The sequence below is a fragment of the Eubalaena glacialis genome, chromosome 11 (assembly GCF_028564815.1).
Source record: "Eubalaena glacialis isolate mEubGla1 chromosome 11, mEubGla1.1.hap2.+ XY, whole genome shotgun sequence".
NCBI classification, from domain to species: Eukaryota; Metazoa; Chordata; class Mammalia; order Artiodactyla; family Balaenidae; genus Eubalaena; species Eubalaena glacialis.
The window spans coordinates 73,003,534-73,024,859 of NC_083726.1; the positions used below are offsets into that span (position 1 = coordinate 73,003,534).

Consider the following 21,326-nt stretch of genomic DNA (forward strand, 5'->3'; position numbering starts at 1 on the left):
GTGGTCCTGCTTCCGGTCCTTTGTACTTGCCCTTCCCTCTGTCTGGAAAGCTCCTCTCTCAGAATCCACAGGCTAGCTCTTTTACTCTCTTTAGGTCTCTTATGAGAGAGGCCCTCCCTGACCACCCTGTATAAGAGAGCAACACCTCGCCCCAACACCATGCATTTCCTTCCTCTGTTACCCACACTGCTTGCTGCCCACTAGCAGTTAATCACCATCTGATATAATATGTCTTTACTTACTTGTTTCTTGTCCATCTCTTTCTCCTAAAGGTTAAACTCCACTGGGGCAGAGGCTTCATCAATCCCAAACTTAGATAAGAACCTGGCATATTTTTTTAACTGCTCATTAAATATTTATGGTACAACTGAATGAAAGCAGATGGAAAGGAGTCCTGTCTCTACTTTTCCAATTGCCTATTGATGTGTTTTCATGTTTAGGTTGAAGAGGAATGAGTATCTCTTTCTGAGATGAAGTCCTCTGTTTGGCCATTAGACCTCCGTTTTCCATAATACTCTCTAAGTGGCACAAAACGGGTCCTTCCTGAAGGACCACTGCATCCACTGCATCCCCACTACTGGGTTATAACAGAGTTCCTGGAGGAGCTGGGGTCATCTGAGCCTGTCACAGAAACACTTGACCAGCCTGCTTCTAAGTGTAATACTGTGTAAAGGCAGCATTTGTAAATCTCCCTGTCCACAGTCAGCTCTGGTGATAGCAGTGGACTGACTAGATCTCACAGTCTCATCTGATGCAAACAAGAGGGATGGCGTGTGGCACTCTGCCACGTTAGCATAACAGACTGAGGTGTACTGGGTAGAGCCATTCTCTCCTAAGCTTGGTCAATTATCCTTGGGGTATGCCCCAGTGCCTCCACCCCTACTTTTAGCCATGCAGATATTCTCAAATGTATCCCTTCTCAAGACTGAAGCCTGTCACAGTAACTTCTTCCTTATTTAAATTTCATGGGAATATTCTTTATTTCAATAACTCAGAAAGGTGACTTTGGCAAGAGAATCACAGCTGACAGCAAAGCAATGACTATGGCGGTGTGATTAGTAGAGGCTGCAGGCTACAGAAGGCCTGTCTGAGCATTTACCGCTGTCATCACACTGATGCTGGCCTCTACTAGAGACTGGTATTGGTCGGGAAAGAGGATGCAGTTCAGCAATAGTAAGCACTATAGAATCTGTCTGTATTGTAATAGTCAAAGATATGCTAATTAATTAAAAGAATTTTTACTGTGAACCTGCTTAGCCTAAGCAAGTCTTTCTCCCATGTCCTCCCCTAGCGCACAGATGTATTTTAATAAAGCTTTAAGGCACAAATGAAATAAAAAGCTGAAGTGATCTAGATAAATCCATTCCCCAAACCCAAAGCAATTAATTAACTGAAAGAAAAACATCATTTAATCTTGAATTATTTGGATAAGTGACTCTGTAATTTATTTTGCATGAATGGGCAAAACTTAATGGCTATTTCAGTGTATACCAGTACTTAAGCAGACTTACAAAATAAAACTTTTCAATCAAGTTAATGGAGAGGAGGGGATAAGAAATTAACATGAACAACAGGCAACAAAACCATCAACTCAGATACTAGGTATCATCGCACACCCTTCCAAATTCTGGCTGAAAAGAAATAATGATTTCTGTAATCCCCAGCGATGACTTTTGCAGGGGCAAGATTTCAAATAAACATCTATTTGCTTTAGGTGAGCTTCACTGAATCGGCCTTATTTGATTTCAGATCCTCCTAAGGGAAGAGATTTCAGGATTTCCTGGTTGTAAAATGGAAAAGAACATTTTGCTGAACTTGTATGACATCATCGAAAGCATTAAAAGGGCAGATAATCACAGGTTCTTTGCCTGTTTACCAGAGCTTCTTTACCTCCTCAATCTACTTTATTTCCAAATGTCAGAGTAGTATGAAACCTTTCAAAGATTTATAGACTGCAGAAGCAGAGGAAATATTAGGATAAATTCTTTAACTTTTGTGAAAGCTTTTAAGTAATTAATAGATGGGCTTTTGGAGTTGTTTCATAACACAGTACAGATACTCTGACAGGTACCGTGTGAAGGCTAAACATGGTTTAACAACAAAGGACATGAGGTCACCTCTCAATCTAGAAAGTCAGGGAAACTGCTCTTTAGAGTACCTGAGTCATAAATAAAAAAATTTTTTTAAAAATTGAATTTGTGAAGGGGAATAAAAATAATATAAGATTTAGTTTATCAGTTAAAATCAAAACACTACACAATGAATGAAAATAGTAAATACAATCTCGGTTTTAAATATAATTTCTTTTCCAAAGTCTACTTGGAAATTCTCTTATATTACAAAAAGAAGAAAAAAAATGTAGCTGCCATAATATTATTTATACAAAGCAACAAAAATGTGAGCAAATTATTTTCAGGCTTGTATTATAAAACTCTTTTCCAATATACTTAAAATACTAGTGCCAAATAGCTGAAACAAATATTTAAAAGCTCTTACCTTAGATATATAATAGACAAAATAGTTCTCACAGTAATACATTAATTTTTTCTTTGTTATGCAAAACGCCTCAACCATAACTTCATGAAGAAATGTGAAGTGGTGTGAAAATGATCTTACCTCATATTCAAAGTCCTCTGTCCTGTCTGCATCAGCAGGCAAGCTGGAAAGATACTCATTGTCCTCATAAAATTCACGCTCCATCGGATGAAGAGAATGGCAGCTATGGGGAATGTAGCAATATGATAGGAATGGATCAAAAGGGTTGTTCCCACGATTAAAACTAATTTTAGAATTTCACTTTAGTTTTCACTGCTCGCCAATAAGACCTTTCGTGATCTAGCCTTTAAATGAACTACACCGCAGAAAGAGCAATTGCTTTTCTTTCTCCCCCTATGTGAAGTCCATCAATTTGATTTTCTGAGAGAATACTAAGATAATGGCTCACGGTCAGAGCTTCATTCTGTGAAGGGGCAGATGTGCGACCTCCCCCGGCCGTGGTGCTATATTGATACTCTGGCCTCCTTCCATTCCATCGAATGGACTTGCTCCATGCATCGGTGTGTGGCATTTGAGACTGCAGTCTACCCAAAGGTGGGTATTTTATAACAAAGTACTCCCAATTTCCTAATTACAGCCTCAAACCGGTTCTGAAGTCTGATTTTAAACGTGCAGTCGGCCCTCCGTGTCCTTGGGTTCTGCATCCTAGTATTCAACCAACCGCGGATCAAAAAATCGAATCTTTAGTTTTATTCCCAACCTTGAGGCTATCCCAGCTACCTCGCAGGAGCCATGTGAGGGCCCAGTGGATAGATGAATGTAAAGACAGATGTTTCCAGACGTGGTGGGCTCTGTACCGGGACAGTGGGGGGAAGAAGCGCGGTAGCACGTGAGTGCTGGTGAGTGTGGGGCAGGGGCCTGCTGACTGCAAGGGGCACTTCAGGAGGGAGGAGGACGAGGAGGAGGATGAAGGCCGTGGTACCATGGTAGGAGTGATGCTCTGCCTCCTCAACGTAAATGGCGCTGTGTATGCCAACCTCCCACCACCCTCTGTCTCTCTGTTAAGCAACTTAATCCTGGTGTGGACAAATAAAGTTGTTATCTGTACCCCCCTCCCAAAAAAAATCGAATCTGAGGTTGGTTGAATCCTTGGATGCGGAACCCGTGGATGTGCAACCTGTGGATGTGCAGGTAGGGTGGGCACTGTGTTTTTCAGATTGTAAATCGTACTCACATTGCCCCCATTTCTTAAGATTTCCTTCCTCATTCTCCCTCATAACCCACATCTTTCTCTCTTTGATAAAGGACATGTCCACAAATATTAAAGAACGTCCATGGTGATAACTCACTGGAAACTCCTATAAGCCACAGGTTTTCATAATCCCTTTAGAAAATTTCTCAGGACAAAGAGAACTGATGGAGTAAAGGAAATGAAGAGGACCCAAGGCATTGTATATTACTTCTATGGATCCTTTAACTTTGGGGAAATGTTTTACATAATTTATAGAAGTGCTTTCAAAGTGCTATATGCCATGATAGAGACACTATACATTATACAATATGAAAGCTAAGCACAGTTGAACAGCAAAGGGCATGAGGTCCTCTATAAGAATTTCCAAGTCAGTGAAAAAGCCTAAGTGCAATTAACCAAGTTGGTTTCAGGTGAGACCTCTAAGCCCAGCCATTTTGGACATTATAAAAAAACTGGAGTTAGTAGCATAAATTAGTCCCCTCATCACTAGCTGAAATGCCAGAGAGATTCATCCTGGTGCCCTCACACAGTCAGTGTAAATATTCTACCAGCCTCTTCTCACTATACTCTAATATTCTCTAATTTTCACGCAAATAGCAAAAGCAGTACAGGTAGTATCTTGCTTGCTGGTCTAACAGGTGAACCCTCCTAGCTTAAAGCTGGACTGGCTTTTTTTCTAACTTTTTATTTTATATTGGAGTATAGTTGATTAACAATGTTGTGTTAGTTTCAGGTGTACAGCAAAGTGATTCAGTTATACATATACATGTATCTATTCTTTTTCAAATTCTTTTCCCATTTAGGTTGTTACATAATATGAGCAGAGTTCCCTGTTGAGAAGCCCATTTGGGCTGGTAAAACATCAGAGCCTGCTGTTTGGGGCATCTGATGTGTTTCCTTGGTCTTTGACTTAGTAAGTAGGAAGCCCTGCTGTGAAGAACACCTTATTAATTCAGTAAACATTTACCAAGTATCTACCAGATGCCAGGCCCTATGCCAATTGCTGGAAATCGGTTGGTGTCTTTTTAATTGAGTAGAGCAGCAAAGTGGGAATTTTAATATAGTGAGATAATTAAGGGGAAAATAGAGACACTATGAGAGTACCTACTACAGTCCTAAGAAGTCTGCTAGAAGAAGTTACCTTTCAGCTATGATCTGAAGGACTTGGGAAGAGGACACAGCGTACTGGTTAAGGGAGTGGGCAGTGGAGTCAGACCTCTTGGGCTCAGGAGCCTGGCCCTATCGCTTCCTTGCTGTATGACCTTGCCGATTACTTAACATTTGTTTCCTCATCTGTGACATGGGGATGGTAATAATATAATGTACTCCCTCAGAATGTTTTTATGAGGAGTAAATGAGTTAATAATTGTAAAACACTTGGAATACTCCCTAAAACATGTTAAGTTAGCTAATAAATGTTAGCTATTATTCATTCAAGAAAGTATTTATTGGATGGCTACTCTGTGTCACTCTGTACTAATGAATATTGTATATTTGTTTGCTTGTGTATTTTTCATCTCCCCTGTAGAATATAAGCTCTAGGAGGCAGTGGCTTTATTTTTTGTTCCCAGTTTTATGCCCAGTACCTAGTTCCAGTGCCTGACACAAGGGATTATTTAATAAGTAAGGGAAAGATGGCTAGAATCACAGGTCAGACAAACAGAGCCCCTGTCCTCCTGGAACTTGAAGTTTCAAAGAGTGGTTTCCAAAGCATGGCTGCACATTAAAATTGCCTAGGGAAATTTTTGAAAAATTCTAATGCCTGGGTTTTGGCCTGAGGTGGGATTGATCTGGGCATTGCATTGATACTGCTTTTCAAAGTTCCCACGTGATTCTAATGTACACATGTGAACCACTGAGATGGACTTAAGCCACTAAAGGGCAGGCGGGTGTCATGACCAAGTGTACAGTTTACTAAATGGAGCATGGATTGCAGTAGGCAATGAAAATGCAGGCTATGGAGACTACTGCTCTTATAAATCAAGCTCTCAATAGTGTTTGAATATTTGCTTAAAAGTTCACAGAACAAAGTGTGTGGAGCAAAACAGACTTCCAAAGCTGCAAGGGTAGCATTATTTGAATAAACTATCTCTAACTGCCTTTAACTCAGGTAAAAATTGAAAAGAAATATTCCTTTAATAATTCCTTATTTTGTAGCTCTATACTTCCTCTTGGACAGCCAGGATCTTTGGTTCACATCTCAATATATCAGGTAATTGCTTCCTTTGGAGAATTGCACTTTAATAAATTTCCTAGCTTCTCCTTTAAAGAAGAGAAAAGCAAAAGAGAAAAAGAGAGAGAGGCGACCCACAGAGAAGAATATAGTGCCAACATGCCACTTCTGGGTCTGTCTTAACAAGGTTTTTGGCAGCTTCGGTGAGAAAAGCTATTTCCCTGACCAATGCTCATGAGCTGTGTGAGGCTTGTGATGACTGGAAATATGAAGATGAACTAATCAGAGCCAGACTTTTTCACTCAGCATCTCAGCAAGTATGATTCCTGAGCTGAAACAACCGTGCAGGTCAGGAAAAGTAAGAGCAGGACAGCTGAGAACTAACTGGATGGAGACACAGTTACAGACACTTTCCAAACAGAACTGAGAGCTTGTCTCCATAATTGTCAACTTGCTACAGTGACTGTTTCTTCCCAACACCTACTTTCAATGACGAATGACAACAAATAGGGCTTTGGGAGAAATGACAGAAAAATACCTGTCTGAGAGCAGAAATGGACAGATGTCGGGCACTGGAGGGGTGGGTGGCCTAAGTTTGGCCAGGGCCATGATATGTTCAAAGGTGATGTCCGTCTGAGTGCTGGCATTCACAAGCCGCACTTCTGGGGCCGTCCCATAGGCTGGTTTACTGAGAGGTGTTCGCCTTAGCACCTGGACCACAATGGGCTCCTTGGCATTTCGAAAAGCTTCCACTGCCTCTTCATGGGTGGCCTTTGAGAGATCCTTCCCATTGACCTGCAAAGATAAAAGGACATTGCTCATCTCAGAGGAAAGAACAGAGAGGCTGTCATGATAGATTAAAAAAAAGTGGGCAGGGGAGGCTTAAACCAGCTCTGCTATGAATTTTGTAAAGGAATATTTAATCAGACATTGACATTTATTGAACTCTTCACCAGCAGGAGAAAGTGAAGGAGACTAGGAAAACAGTTATTTCTTATACCTTTAGGAAGCACATCATCAGAATTATTAGTAAAGATTTCAAAACTTAAGCAGCACACAAGCTTCAGAAAATGTTCAAAATCTTCAGCTAGGTAGAAATGTTAAGTATATCCTTTTTAGAAAATGATCTATCAATCTCTGGGTGGTATTTTCAATATTTAATCAGTCTTACTGACTTGAAATCTAATTTTTGGGGATATTGTCAAATTTCTTTCATATTCATCATTTTTATCCAAGACCAGATTACTGCTCATGTGCATATTATCCTAAATCCTTGCTATTCAAAGTGTGGTCCATAGGCCAGCAGCATAAGAGGATAGAAATGCGGAATCCCTGGCCCTATCCCAGACCTACTAAATGAGAATTGGCATTTCAACAAGATTCCAGCTGATTTATATGCACGAGAAAGTAACACTGCTCTAAAACACCTCTGAGTGAGTATACCATGTCCCTTGCCTCCTCGCCTGTTTTCATTTATGCCAGTTTATGACTCTCCAGCGTAGCCCTGGACATGACAGAGGAAGAGGTGATGTTTGTCTTTGCCCTCCATCACTGCTTCTCAGTTGGGCCAACCATTGGCATTTGGGAGATAAAAATTATTCTTTTAGTGATACTCTCCCACACCTGCTTATTTAAGGCCATTGATGTTCCCCCATATTTGTGGCACCCAGAACAGCCCGCTCTTTTCTCATCACCCTCTTGAGGGGCAGTACAGAGACTGCTCTCAAATTGTCATCAATTTATTACCCTAAAATAGGTCCTGATAACACAGCCTCTCAGTGGAAGGTGTGTTTTCATAAAGGACTATAGAACCCTGAAAGAACTTCACAACTCCCACCCCAAATGAATCAATAATATTGGCTTTTGCAAATAGGAAGACATACTTGGGAGTACAGTACTGTGCTCAAAACCCCTGAAATTATACCATTTCTAGACAACTAAACTACCCGCCTGTTGGTGAGGCTCTGATAACTGCTATGCACCAATAAATCCTTAGAGATCCCTGGGTGCCTTCAAAGAAGCAAAGGGAATCACTGAGTTGCAGCCAGAAAGTGATTGGCTGACATTCAAATGAGCACATTTTCTCTCCCTGAGTAGACAAAGAATATGTGCGTGCTCAAAGCAAATGTGGGGCATTTGGGGGTAAACGATACAATGCCAGGTAGAAATCATCATGTCATGTAGAGATAGCCTTAATGACCCGGAGGAGCTAATTTGCTCAATCGACCCTGAAAGAGTTAATGTGCCTTCAGAAATTGAGCAATTAAGTTTCCTCACCAGCACCATATGACCCAGTACAGTTCTTGAATAATTAGTAAGAAACATCAGTTGGAGATTTGGGTGTGTACCTACCAATGTGCACACTCACTAATCTGTGCATTTACTCTCTCATTTTTTTCTCCACGAACTAAACTTAAACATTCCCACTGAGTTTTGTCTGGCACAACCTTGGAATGGCTTGATGACTTTGGGCATACAGGAGGATGTGAACGCGGGACACCTACTGACCAGCATTCATTCCTACTGACAGGCACTCTGGGCTGAGGCCACCACTCCTGAGGACCTGCAGTCAGCAAATGATAAGAGAGATTCCAGAATGGAAAAGCACAACCTAAAATCTGGCCTCTCATGATGAATAGCGTCATCCTCTGTGTCTCATATTGTGGTCAGTATTTATAAATTCCAGGGTTATGGAAGATGATCCAGTGGTAGATAATATTGCTCTGTCAGTATCTATGTGTTAGGGAAGAATTGCCCTTTTGTCCACACGTTTCCTGCTTCATGGTGTCCCTTCAACTTAGTGAATATTCACTCGTACAAGATTTCATACCCTTCCTTCTCTGAAAAGAACTCCTGGTCACAATCTGTTATCAACTATTTAAAATCTACTGGAATTATGTCAATAATGTTACCTTTTCCTATAAACCTTGCATCTGGAGTAACTCTTAACAATGGCAGAATGAAAGAAGACAGAGCCCTTTTTGAAGGAACTTCAAGCAATATCTGAGGGTAAAGGGAAAATAATTTGTGGCCATGGTTTCTTCCAGTCATACATTAAATCCTACTAATGCATAAATTGTGTGTCATTAAATAATGAACAGACAAATGCCATTATTCTATTTCTTCCCCCAGGTGGCTCAGTACCTTGTCTACAATCTAGTCTTGATATTCCTTTGTTTCTTATTTGTTTTAGTGATCTTCAAAGCAAGAATAATTTTTAAAAAGTGAGTTCCTTACTGATAATGATTATTTATTTTATGTTCCTATAAGGTAAATAAGATTATTTGTGCAAAGTTCAGAAAAGTATAAAAATTTCTGCAGAAACATAAAAATTGCTGGAGAGTATTTTAGGCTGTGAAATTATTAGTTCTTATCGTAATGCTTAGTATATGCAGATATTAGCTTTCATACAGCAAGATCAATAGCTATTGATTCTAAGAACTGTACATTCATTCATTTACAATCATGGCATTTATATGCAAATTTCATTTTTTTTCCTTTAAGATAATCAAATACAGTCTTAAAAAAGGACAGTCAATATAATCTCAAGTATCTTACCTCCCCATTGGGAACCCTCTTTTCTTCCAGTTATCATGCAGCTGACCTCTATTTTCATAAGCTATTTAATATCTCTCGAAGTAAAGAAGTCTATGACCTTTAAAGGCTCTGCTGCGCCATGTGATCCCTTAGAAAATGTAAGCACTGATGATACAAAACACTTTTTTTTTTTTCACTTAACTTGAAGTTCATCAACATACTGTTAGCCTACCAAAAGGTCACCCTTTTATAAATTATGTCTTTCACAACAGAAAAAAAGATTAGCTTTAATTGGGATTTTCTGGCAGATGCTTTGCTCAGTTATCATCAGTTTCAGCTAGGGAGAAGAATAATGTTGGAAGAATACCTGAGGTTTTAATCCTATAGAAAAATTCTGTAGTAAACTAACAAATAAATGAATAGCAAAACTTTGTTTTTTTCCAGATGGTTAGATCCTAAACCAACAAGGTATTTGGTATTTCATGGTGTCATATCCTTATCATTCTATTTCTTTTCCATCATATTCTCTCCGTCCCTCCCTTTACTCTTCCTTCCCTCTTCCTTCCTCTCTGTCTCAATCTTGGTTTTGTATGGAGAACATATGTGAAATGAAACTGGAGAAGGAGAAGCCGTCTATTAAATGTGTTCCAGTTAATACAGGTAGTTAAGAGTGTCGATCCAAACTGTTCTAGGTGCCTAGTAAACAGAAGGAAGCAGAAGTGCTGGAAGTTGATTTTCAGGAGAAAAAAACTGGATGAAGAGTGTTGGGAGCAAAATTGATGGGAGGAAATGAAAGGTAATTTGAAAATTAAAAAAGATATACCAATGTATTATGGGGTGTGCTTTGAAGTGTACATGCGGAAGGGTTTCAAGAAGCCTGGTGATTTGATTTAAGCAGGGTGTAGAGAACAAGACCTTTTTCTAAAGTGGTTGTTAAATGGAATGAGTGAGAGGTTAGAGCGTCATAATAAACAAGAGAAGTATATGAGATAATTCCCTCTGTTACTCTAACATCTGGCTTTTTGAGAACTGTGGCCAAAACTGATTTGGTTCTAAAGCTACCTAGCAACTAGAGTATAACTGAAAAGACTCATGTGATTGCTGTTTGATAAGAGGCTTGCGGCCCCAGAGTGGGGTGACTGGACTCTGAAATGGTGATTAAGTCACCTGATTTGAGGTAAATGAGAAATCAGGCACATTATTGATAAAGAGGTTATCAGAATTGGTAACAACATAAAAGAGGAAAGGAAGGTGCCAATGATAGAAGTTGAGGAGAAATAGAGACATGTGGTTATCCTCATAAAAACTAGATTTGGGATTGGAAGCAAGAGGAAAGAGTAGCCCTAATCATGCCAAACTTGAAGCAGTTCTAAGACATTCAGATAAACTAACAAATAAACGGATGATAAGTGACTAAAAGAAGAACTAATCATGGGAAGCCATTTCCAGAGAAGGTCTTCATCTCAGCCTTGCACTTACTTTATCAATTTAGTTGATAAGTTGAAAAATATACACATTTTTACTGCTATGAAAAAAGTGTCTTGTTTCTAAAAAATTATTTTCCATTTTATTGATAGAGAGAAGTGAACAGGAGAAAACTAGTAACTTTTCAGCAATTAATGCAAAAAAAGTATGAATACATTTGTTGTGGCAGATGGGCTAATTAATCCATAAGCAACTTGTGAATGTTAAGTAAAGAATATAGCTTTTCATATGTAAACCAAATCATAGCATCATTTGATGAAGCTTCTGTTTAATGAACAATCAATTTACCCTTTGGGACAAATTGCAAAATCTGGGCTACTTGTCAACAACCTCCGCAGTGTGACTGGTGGCCTCAGCTTGGATATGGAGCTCCTCTACTTGGATTAGTCCTCCAAATCCACACACATGCAAAATTTTCTTGAGTATCAGAAAGCAAACAGGCTTTTCTCTTTTCCTTTGGAAGTGCAAACAACTGCATAAATGACCAAGTCACCCTGGTGAGGTTCCATTTCCAGAGTCAGCTGTTTGGGATGATTAGGGTTTCCAAACCTCCGTGCCTCTTATAAAAAATAAGGGTGTTTAAGCATCTCTGCCTTTTATGGGAGAATACATATGGGAATACTCAATAGAAGAAGTATAGAATACCAAGGATTATGTACAATTTCAAGTTGAGAATAAGCAAGCATAAAACACTTGAATATTGTTTTTTTAATGTTTATAAAACTTTATTGTTTCATTCATTCACTTATTTTCAGCTTTATGGAGGTATAGATGACAAAATTCTGAGATATTTAACATGTACATGGTGGTGATTTGATATATGTATATATTGTGAAAGGATTCCAAACAACTAGTTAATTAACACACATTAATTATCACTTCAATTAATTACTTAAGTTTTATTTAGGTGAGAACATTTATGTTCTACTCGTTTAGCGAATTTCAATTCTATAATACAGTGTTATCAACTACAGTCCCATGTTTTACATTAGATCCTCAGACCTGAGCATTGTAATTCTGATTGGGCATGACAGTTTACAAGAACTCCCACCCTCATGAATAACTGTGAAATTAATTTTGATTAGAGTCCCTCTGTGAATGCTGATCAAATTCTCTACTTGATAATTACAAAGGTGTTGTAAAAACATGGCCTAATAACAGTTTATGTAAGGAAGAAGCAATATTTAAATTGCTACTAAAATGTTTGGTATGAAAGGAATTTAAAATACTCTGAACTCTATATTCATGAAAACACTTGTCATATACAATCTATAAAACAATTTTAAGGAATTTAAGCATATTGCTTTTTTCTAAACTTGGTATGCGTGATTCTAGGTGGACATCTGTTATGTAAACTGAGGACAGCACAGCATAAAAAATATTTATAGTAAAAAGAACTCACAGAATAGGAATTGTGCAAAATGTTATGAAGAAAACCTGGTGAGAGATTGACTAAAATTAATTTTGACCATTTTAAAAACATTATCAATGAACAAAACAATCACTGGTAGGTTTGTGATAATCACATAATTTTAGAAGTTGAGAACGTAAGAAATGTAAACCAAAAAGTCTACGTAGTTCAGTGTTCTTTTGACAGTGCTGTTACTAGATTTTGGGAAGAGAATATGGTAATTATCACACAGGATCTAATGAGCAGACTTATTCAGAAGTGATCCTGGGGCTCCTTCTGGCTTGTCTGGACTACAGGGTTGCTAGCTTCATTTTCCTGGTGTGTGGGGTGTTGCAGCTTCCCTTGAGCTCCAAAGGCCCCCAGTGCTGCATAGCTGGCTTTCCCAGAAAACTGGAAATAACTGACTTCTAACTCAGACAGCCTGAACCTTCTGTGTTTCCTTACTGACAGTGTGCCTATAAGAGAACAACAGTGGGGTGGGGTCCCTCCACTGGAATACAGACCCAATGCATGTCCAACAGTTTCAGGTCCCCTCTGTGCTGCTGACTCCTGATTTGCATGTTCCCCCAATAGAAACTAACCTAACCTATAACTCGTGACATTGTAGGATTTGCCCTTATGGACCCTGTGTGACATAATACACATTTACAACCTAAAGAATTGAATTTACTCAAAATGCTTCCATATATAACATTAATGAATTGCAGACTTGAATGAGATATTTAAAAAGCCTAATATTACGTTTAGTTAATTGATTGTGACACTGTGAGGTCACTACGGTAGGACAGTATACTATTTCCTGGTCCCTTTCATAATACATTTTGATGGTGAGGTGTTCCCAAATGCAAGCAAGACTCATCTTCAACTTCTCTTATTAAGATGTTATAGACCCATTATTTGTGAATTTGTCAGAGCTGTTCTTGACCCAGTTTATAATTTTGGTTATAGGAAATCTTGGGGGTGCATCTTTCATCTTTCATCTTTTCCCCCTATAATCTTTTCTCTGTCTTAATTTTTGTATCCCTTCTTCTGTATTTTGTTTCTGTCTTTATTCTCATTGCCACACTTCTCTTCCAAGCTTTCCCGTTTGGGATTTAACAAATCTGAAGAGCGGTTTTCTATATAAATTATTCCTGTTATTAAGGAACAGGTTATGATAGTTTTGATTCTTACTGGGGGAAATAAATTAAAATATATACAACATAGTTTTATTTACCTCATTATAAATGAATTTATTTTCCCTCCCCTCAATGAAAGAAATGGAAGCTTCTCCTCTTTGGCACATGAGCTGGTGTTTCTTGGTTTCTCCCTGAGATCCACAGTCTACTCTTTTCTACCCAGCTCTGTATACCCTGGGATGCTGATAACCGTATTCCATGTCACCAGGCTCCCTTGCTTTACGTCTTTTGTTTGGTTTGGCCAATAGTAGGAGAGGTAACGTTCTGTCTTTATCCAGCCCCTCCCCACCTGGCTTTCAGGATGGCAGCTCTTGCCAGGTTTGGTTCACACCCTGGCTTACACTCCTCCTTCATGTCTGTGGGTAGAAAGCAGTTCTCTGTCTATTGCTATTCCCTGTGTTTGTTCTCTTAGCTCTGCTCATATCTCTGTAAGTGTTCCTTCATACAGCCTTCTTCAATGAAACCCTTTGAGTGTGCCTTCTGTTTCCTTCTGACTAACTAGACATGAAACTTCTCTGATTTGAACAATAACAATAACAAAAATATGGTAAAAGCTAAAATCTACCACCTTTGCAAATTAACTTTACTATCAAAATGAGTTGCATTGAAAAATACAATTTCTAGTTTCTCAGATTCAGCAAAAGTCACACATTTTTAAGGGAGAACTAAAAATATAACTTTTATTGAGATCATATAGCAGATGTAAAGTATTTGTATATTATATGTGTACGGTTATATTGTAGACAGTCCCTCAGTTTGGCTTTGTCTTGTGTTGTTTCTTGATTAGATTCATGTTGTATGCTTTTGTCAGCAAGGCCTAGAAGTGTCTTTCTCAGTCTATTCTATCGGGAAGCAATGGATTTTCCCTTTTTTAAAAAATTGTTATTGGAGTACAGTTGATTTACAATGTTGTATTAGTTTCAGGTGTACAGCAAAGTGAATCAGTTATACATATACATATATCCACTCTTAGATTCTTTTCTCATATAGGCCATTACAAAGTATGGAGTTCCCTGTGCTATACAGTAGGTCCTTATTAGTTATCTATTATTTATATAGTAGTGTATATATGTCTATCCTAATCTTCCAGTTTATTCCTCCCCCACCTTACCCCCTGGTAAACATAAGTTTGTTTTCTACATCTGTAACTCTATTTCTGTTTTGTAGATAAGTTCATTAGTACCCTTTTTTTAGATTCCACATTATTGGTGATATTAACCTTTATGAATTGATGAGACAGAGAGAGGGAGCAAGAGATGGGGTGGGGAGGAGAGGAGGGAGAGAGAATGAATCTAAAGTACACGTAAGAGGTTAATGTTAAATTTTAAAATGTTAAAATTCTAGATGAATGGTATTTGAGAATTCTTTGTACTACTCATAACTTTTTGATGAGATTGAAGTTACATGAAAATAAAATGTCTCAAAATATTGTTATATTGTTATTAGCTACAAATGGATTTATGCTATAATCATTTAGAGTTAGCAAATAAGAAACTGATGGATACCAGGCTTCCTACAGAGTTTGTTTCTGTGTTTGCATATCTTTAAGAGGAATAAATTCTTACTCTGAACTGAATGTCTTTTTTCTTGGGCACACACACACATACACACACACACACACACACACACACCCCTACAGCGAAAAACACAGATTGCTATCACCAACTTTATCATTGTCATAACAATTCATCTACTGAGTATCACCTGAAATCCTGTTCTCCTCCAAGCTGAGCTATTTAAAAAGATAGATGACTGCCTTCTGGCTAATTGTAGGAGTTCTTTCATTACTATAAAAAGACTTTTTATATCTCAAGTGACTCTATAAGCAGTGAATAATGACTTGAAGTCTTTGGAGAAGAGTCCACTGATGAAATGGTAGGATAACAACTACTTACTGACCTTTTACTTCCTAAGATAATACTAAGCTGATGTAGTTGATTATTAATAAACCTATCCATTGAGCTTTGACACATCAGATCCAAGTATGTTAAACTTAATGAGAAATTCTGATGGAGACATAAAATTTCCTGCAGCAGGCCTAAGGGTGTAAAGACATAAGGCATACATAGGGCAAAGGCTGTTAAAATGAACTCAAATTGTTTCATTGGGTAGAAACTTCATTGTAATTAAATGACCCAGATTTTCTTTAAAAATTACTATAAACAGCATCAGCAACTGAGGATTCGAACAGAGCTATTCATCTTTCATGTTCCCTGAACAAGAGAAAATGTGCTCTTAGTGCTTGGACAAGATCTTTTGGTCCCATTTTTGTGATGAGAGCATATATGGATATCAAGAACATAACTTTGGGTCTCAGCCACACTAGCACAGTGCCAAATAAGTGCTAAAAATAACTATCAGTTAAATGAAAGGAATATTAGTACTCCACATAGTTACTAATGAGGGATGAGATAGTGAATTACTAGTAACAGGGCATCAGTCATGACAACATCAAAGATGCTGAGGACATCTTCACCGGAGGTTTGCTGTCCCCTATCTGTAAGAGTGGTCTAATGCTTAGCTATTTAAATGCTTCTCTGAAACAAACATTAAATGACAAGAAGCTGACTGTTTTGTCTAGTACTGTAGTTTAAGGGCCCCAAACGTGCTTGGCACGTACTTGACACTCAAAAAAATGTGTTAAATAAATTTTCATAGATTTCTCTATCAAGATTCATGTTAAAAGAAATGTGATTGGATTTGTCATTAAAGTTACTTGTGTTTATATGCAAACTACATGCCTTTCACTGCCCAGTTCTATTTTGTAGCCCAGTTATCCATATTATTCCTTTTACTTAAATCTACTGTAAAAATGGATTTGAGTGGCAAGGAAAGGCATCAACTGCTCTGCTCAAGAGCCCCACCCACCATTCAGTGTTATAGTACAAAAGAACAAGGACGTGGGAATCATTCAGGACTGGGGTCTGAACATCGTTCTCAATATCAGTTGTGTGGCTTTGAGTAAGTTATGTAAACTCTCTGAGCCTCAGTTAATTCATCTGGAATAGAAGATGATAATACCCACTCAGATAGTTGTGGATGGGATCACATAAATAATACAGCTAAGGCAGCTGACATGCTATGATGTTGATTCATGCTTCCTTCCTTCCCTCCCTTCCTTCCTAACTCTTGAGTGACAGAGACCACGTGATTCTCTGGGGATAGAAGATAATACCTGTGCTTAAAGGCCTGGCAGAGATAATGACAATACTACCGGTTAGCACTGAGCATTCCTCACAAAATACCAGGAGCTGAGCAAAGTCCTTGGCCTTTACTATCTTGTTCACACCCAAGAACAGTTGTGTGAGGTAAGAACTTTCTCCCCAACTGAAAGCTGTGGAAGCTGAAGAGCAGAAGGTATAAGGAAAGGCACCTGCTCTCACAATCTTCTAGGACAAAACAACATAGACATCTGTAATTGTAAGCAAACTTGTAAAGAGCTGACATAAAGGTACTAATAGAGTGCTATGGAAGCTCCAAGGGCCAACTATACTTGGGAGTATTGTGATTTGACTCCAGGACTTGACATTTGGGGTGGTCTTAAAGATGCAGAGTTTCATAAGTTGCAAAGATGAGAGTAAGGAAGGGAATCCCAGGGCAAAGGTGTAAACGAGAAAGTGCTCTGGGAACCGGTAAGAGATCTGGTGTGACTGAGTACAGAGGCATTTGGCTAAGTGCAGGACAAAGAGGCTGGAAAGGAGGCTTTGACAAGATCCCAGTGTCTTCAATGGGCCATGGTCAAAGGTAAGGTAAGGTAAGGTCAAACATTTCCTTGTTTTCATTAGCCTCCGGAGGGGATGTGTTAATTTCTTCCTCCCTGCAGTCATTCACAGGTGAGCCTGGTCAGGATGTTCCCTGTGAGCTAAACAACACCTTTCATCTGAAAGGTAGCATGGTCTCATTTGGGTTTGGGGAAGGTAACTCTGAAGTCTATGGTGAGAAGTAACTAAATGAAAGCAAGGAAACCGTTTAGGAAGTTACTTGGAGAGAATGATCAGTGCCTGAATCAAAATGGGGACAGTGTGGATGGTCCAAATGAAGGAGGCTGGATAGGGCTGTAAAATGGTACTCTGATACTCTCATTCATGCATATTCCAATGGGACCTATCAGAGTGGCAGATTTTCTACTCCAATTGGCTAAATCTACCCTGTAAAGAAATACAAGCTGTAGAAGTTGATTTTTTAAGTATAAAGGTATAAAGGCATTCTGAGTAGATGTTATTCATCTCCTATGGACTTATATTTTCAGTGATTATTGTAGAAATCAAAAACTACCCTTCCAATGTTCTGAAACTGCCTTTCTGCTTAGTACCCACCTAGCAAAGTGGGTAACTCTCTCACTATAAACACCATACGCACTCACTCTCTTTCTCTCTCTCTCTCTCTCTCTCACACACACACTCATATAAACTCACAAACTCACACACATACAAACACTTTTATACTTTCTACGATCCTCTACCTGAATCATTTATAGCTTTGTGTGGGATATAAACTTAGAAAGATATTTTACCCAAGTGGATATATAGGAGTTTTAGAACATGGGGATTAACACAAGGAAGTGGAACTTGTATGATATATAACTGCCTCTTCACTACCAGCATCTCTAACCTAGTGCTGGGAATATGAAAGGTTTTTCATACCAGTTTGAAAGGATAGGACAAAAATCTGAACAAACAGCCATCACCTTATTAGAAGCGGGAGGTTTAAATCATTTTCAGCAATCAATTCTGCCATTTGAATTCATTCTGACACTTGTTGAGCTCAACTGATGACATGAAACTACAAAAGGGAATAAAAAGGGAATTTCCCCAGGGAAATTCACAAGCTTTTATATCCACAAGTAAAGCCACCTGAATTTGTGCCCATAACCTTCCTAACACCATGTTTCCAAATTCCTCAAATTCATGAACTTTGAAAAGTAATATTTTGTTCTATATTTATAAAAAAATAGATAGCTGCCTGAGGCAAAAGATGAAGTGAAATGCATTTAAAATAGCAACCGATACTATTTTATATAAAATAGCTGGAATTTGCCCCAGTAATTTCATTAACTTCGTTGTCTCTATGTGTACCTTGAAATGGATAATAAAGATAATAACAATAATAAAAATTTGTTGAGTGCTTACTGTGTGTTGCATACTCCACTCAGTACTCTCTCCTCCTAGAGGTAAAGGAATTATTATTAAACCCATCCTCTAGATAAAGACACTAAACTTGAACAGCTTGAGCAATTTCCACAAGATCACATAGTTCCTGAGTGAAAAAAAAAATCCCAAGATTTTTCTTAAAATTCCTATTAATTCTTTTTACACATCAATAGAAGTACAGAGGCTCTAAAAACTGAACAAGAGGATTGGTGGGTTTATTCTTCTATTTTCTTTTAGTAAATAATTCATAAGACTACAATTAAGTAATCAACTGTAGGCAGTCACAGGTGTAGATAATTGTCTCAACATCTGTCCCTAGGACAAGAAAACTCCAGTTGAACAGTGAAAAAAGGTTTCTGTAAAATGAATAGTTTAGACAAGATGCTATTCAAAGACCTTCACAGTCCTAAGAAAATCTATAAAAGTATACATAAGCATGAATATGCACTATTCTTATGCAACACTGAAGTCATTTAAAACTTTGTTCAAAAGAACCCCCCACCCATTTGTTTTCTATAAGTGAATCAAGTAAAGCTCAGACATGAAGGTGACTCAAGGACCCATCAATGTGTCATTGAACTTTTACCTTGAGATGCCCAGTTCAAGGCCCAGCCTCGCACAGGTGTGACACAGTTTTGTTACTCCCTCACAGCAGTTCAGTGGCCCACTGAGGTGTGATGGATAAAGTTGCCAGAGAAAAGACCACCTGGGTTCTCTTGTGTTTTTACCTCAGTGGACATATTACAGGAAGTGGTTCACACAGAAAGAACTTCTCCAAAACAGCAGCTGGACTGTATGAAAAACTGTAACCAACTCAAGGTTTTGGGTCTCTCTAACGGCATGCATGTAAAATTAAACAACAGTATTTGGGGGCACTTTTTGAAAACTGTGTTTTACACAGCCCTATCTCTCCTTCAGGAAGCAAATAAGACTGAGGACCAGAGCGAATGTAATTGCAGATAGAGTCATTATATTCTTAAATTTAACCTGCCACAAACATTTTTCTGTACTAACAGTGTTGATTTTTATTTTGCTCTGTTTGGAAGAGTGGGGGAGACAGGCATATTTTTGTAATTTTAGTTCCTTCAAACAATTAACATATGTACGATTTTCAAATAATTTTCAGCAGATAAAACAATCCTGCCAAGGCCTGGTAAAAAGCTCTCCATTGTTCCATGTCTGCACAAATTGCACTGCATCTCCAATGATTTTATGTACATTTAATCACTAAAGATTAATTACATGGCATACGGAAACCAGTGAAACACTGAAGAGATAACTTCAGTCTAAGTGCACATGCAACTAACTTGAGGCTTTTTAAAACAATTTTAATTAAAAGTACTAGAAGAATCATCGGGCTGAAAATATTAGGAGCTCTGGGATGGATGAGCTTAGCATAGCTAATTAATTGTATATTTAATCAAAGTAGCATTTGGCTGTAATTAATAATCTATTTTCCTCTGGTAATAAATATTGTAGTTCTGTAAAAACAGAGTTTATAATTTCCAGAATGCCATATGCACAGAAAAGTGGAACAGAAACAAGCATTTCCACACCAGCTTTCGAGCTGAGCTTGATTTTGTTTATTTAGAGAGGATGTTGTCTATATCTTTTTCATTCGTTTTAAATGTCATCTTGCAGTAGCAGCTTACAAATAGCTATCCCAGAGTGACTTGGACATTTCAAAGGTGTAAAGAATAATCCAAAAGGAGTGACTAGTAGAATGCTAAATGAAGTCTGATTTTTCTTGCACCACAAAGATCTCATATTTGAGAGAACTTGAAGTAGTTCCATTTTAATATGACTGCTAGGATGGTGAAACTCAGCATTAATCAGTGCCTTCCCTTCATTTCCTTTTAAATGGCAGAGCGGGACTCAGAGATTTCTACCACCTGCATCCCGGTAAAATGCTCAAATCACAGAGCCAAGTTGAAACACCCTTTCCTTATGATAGATTTTACTCTGAGTGCCACACACACACACACACACACACACACACACATTCCTCTCTGCTCTTCAAGATTCCCTGCTAAGCATAGTATATTTTTGTTCTTATGACCCTTTCATTAATTTGGGGGAGAGAAACTCTCTAATAGTCACATGCTTTGCATATGATCTAAGATTTCTTTCTTCTTTTCTTCTTGCAAGCGAGATATAAATTCCAAGAGTTTTGCATAAGTAAGGAGATAACATAAAAATTAATCTTAGATGATGGGTTTTTCCTATCTTTTAAAGATGTTTTAATACGTGAAAATTAATTATCAGTTTGCCATTATTGTTTCATATTTTTAAGATTTTAATGGTAGCATGTAGGAGTTACGGGTGGTTGAATAAATAAATCTTTAACTTAAAAAGCATCTTTTAACATCACGGAGAACACACATTTTTGTATGCATCTGATACAATTGCTTGATACACTAATCAATTCATAGCATACATTCCACTTTTCTGGGGGTTATGTGGTTTTCATATGCATATGTATGAATGAAACAGATATGAATTAGATAATTAAAATTATATCAAGTGAAAATATCTTTATTCAGTCTATAGTGGGCATTAATAAACATCTAGGAACCAGACCAAGAGAATAAAGTGCAGAGGTAAAAATTTGCCTGTCTCCTGAGGGCCACCATTAATATCATAT

General features: G+C 38.1%; 1 protein-coding gene across 2 annotated transcripts in view; it reads right to left on the bottom strand.

Moving 5' to 3' along the window:
• The window catches only part of PDZRN4 (PDZ domain containing ring finger 4), a 378,629-nt gene that overhangs the window by 64,639 nt on the left and 292,664 nt on the right, over positions 1-21,326 (bottom strand). For both annotated transcript variants that reach the window (XM_061204814.1, XM_061204815.1), the window contains 2 exons: positions 6,460-6,716; positions 2,617-2,719 (listed from right to left, as the gene is read on the bottom strand). In XM_061204814.1, coding sequence (XP_061060797.1) covers positions 2,617-2,719; positions 6,460-6,716 — 360 coding nt within the window. The remainder of the gene's footprint in view (positions 1-2,616; positions 2,720-6,459; positions 6,717-21,326) is intronic.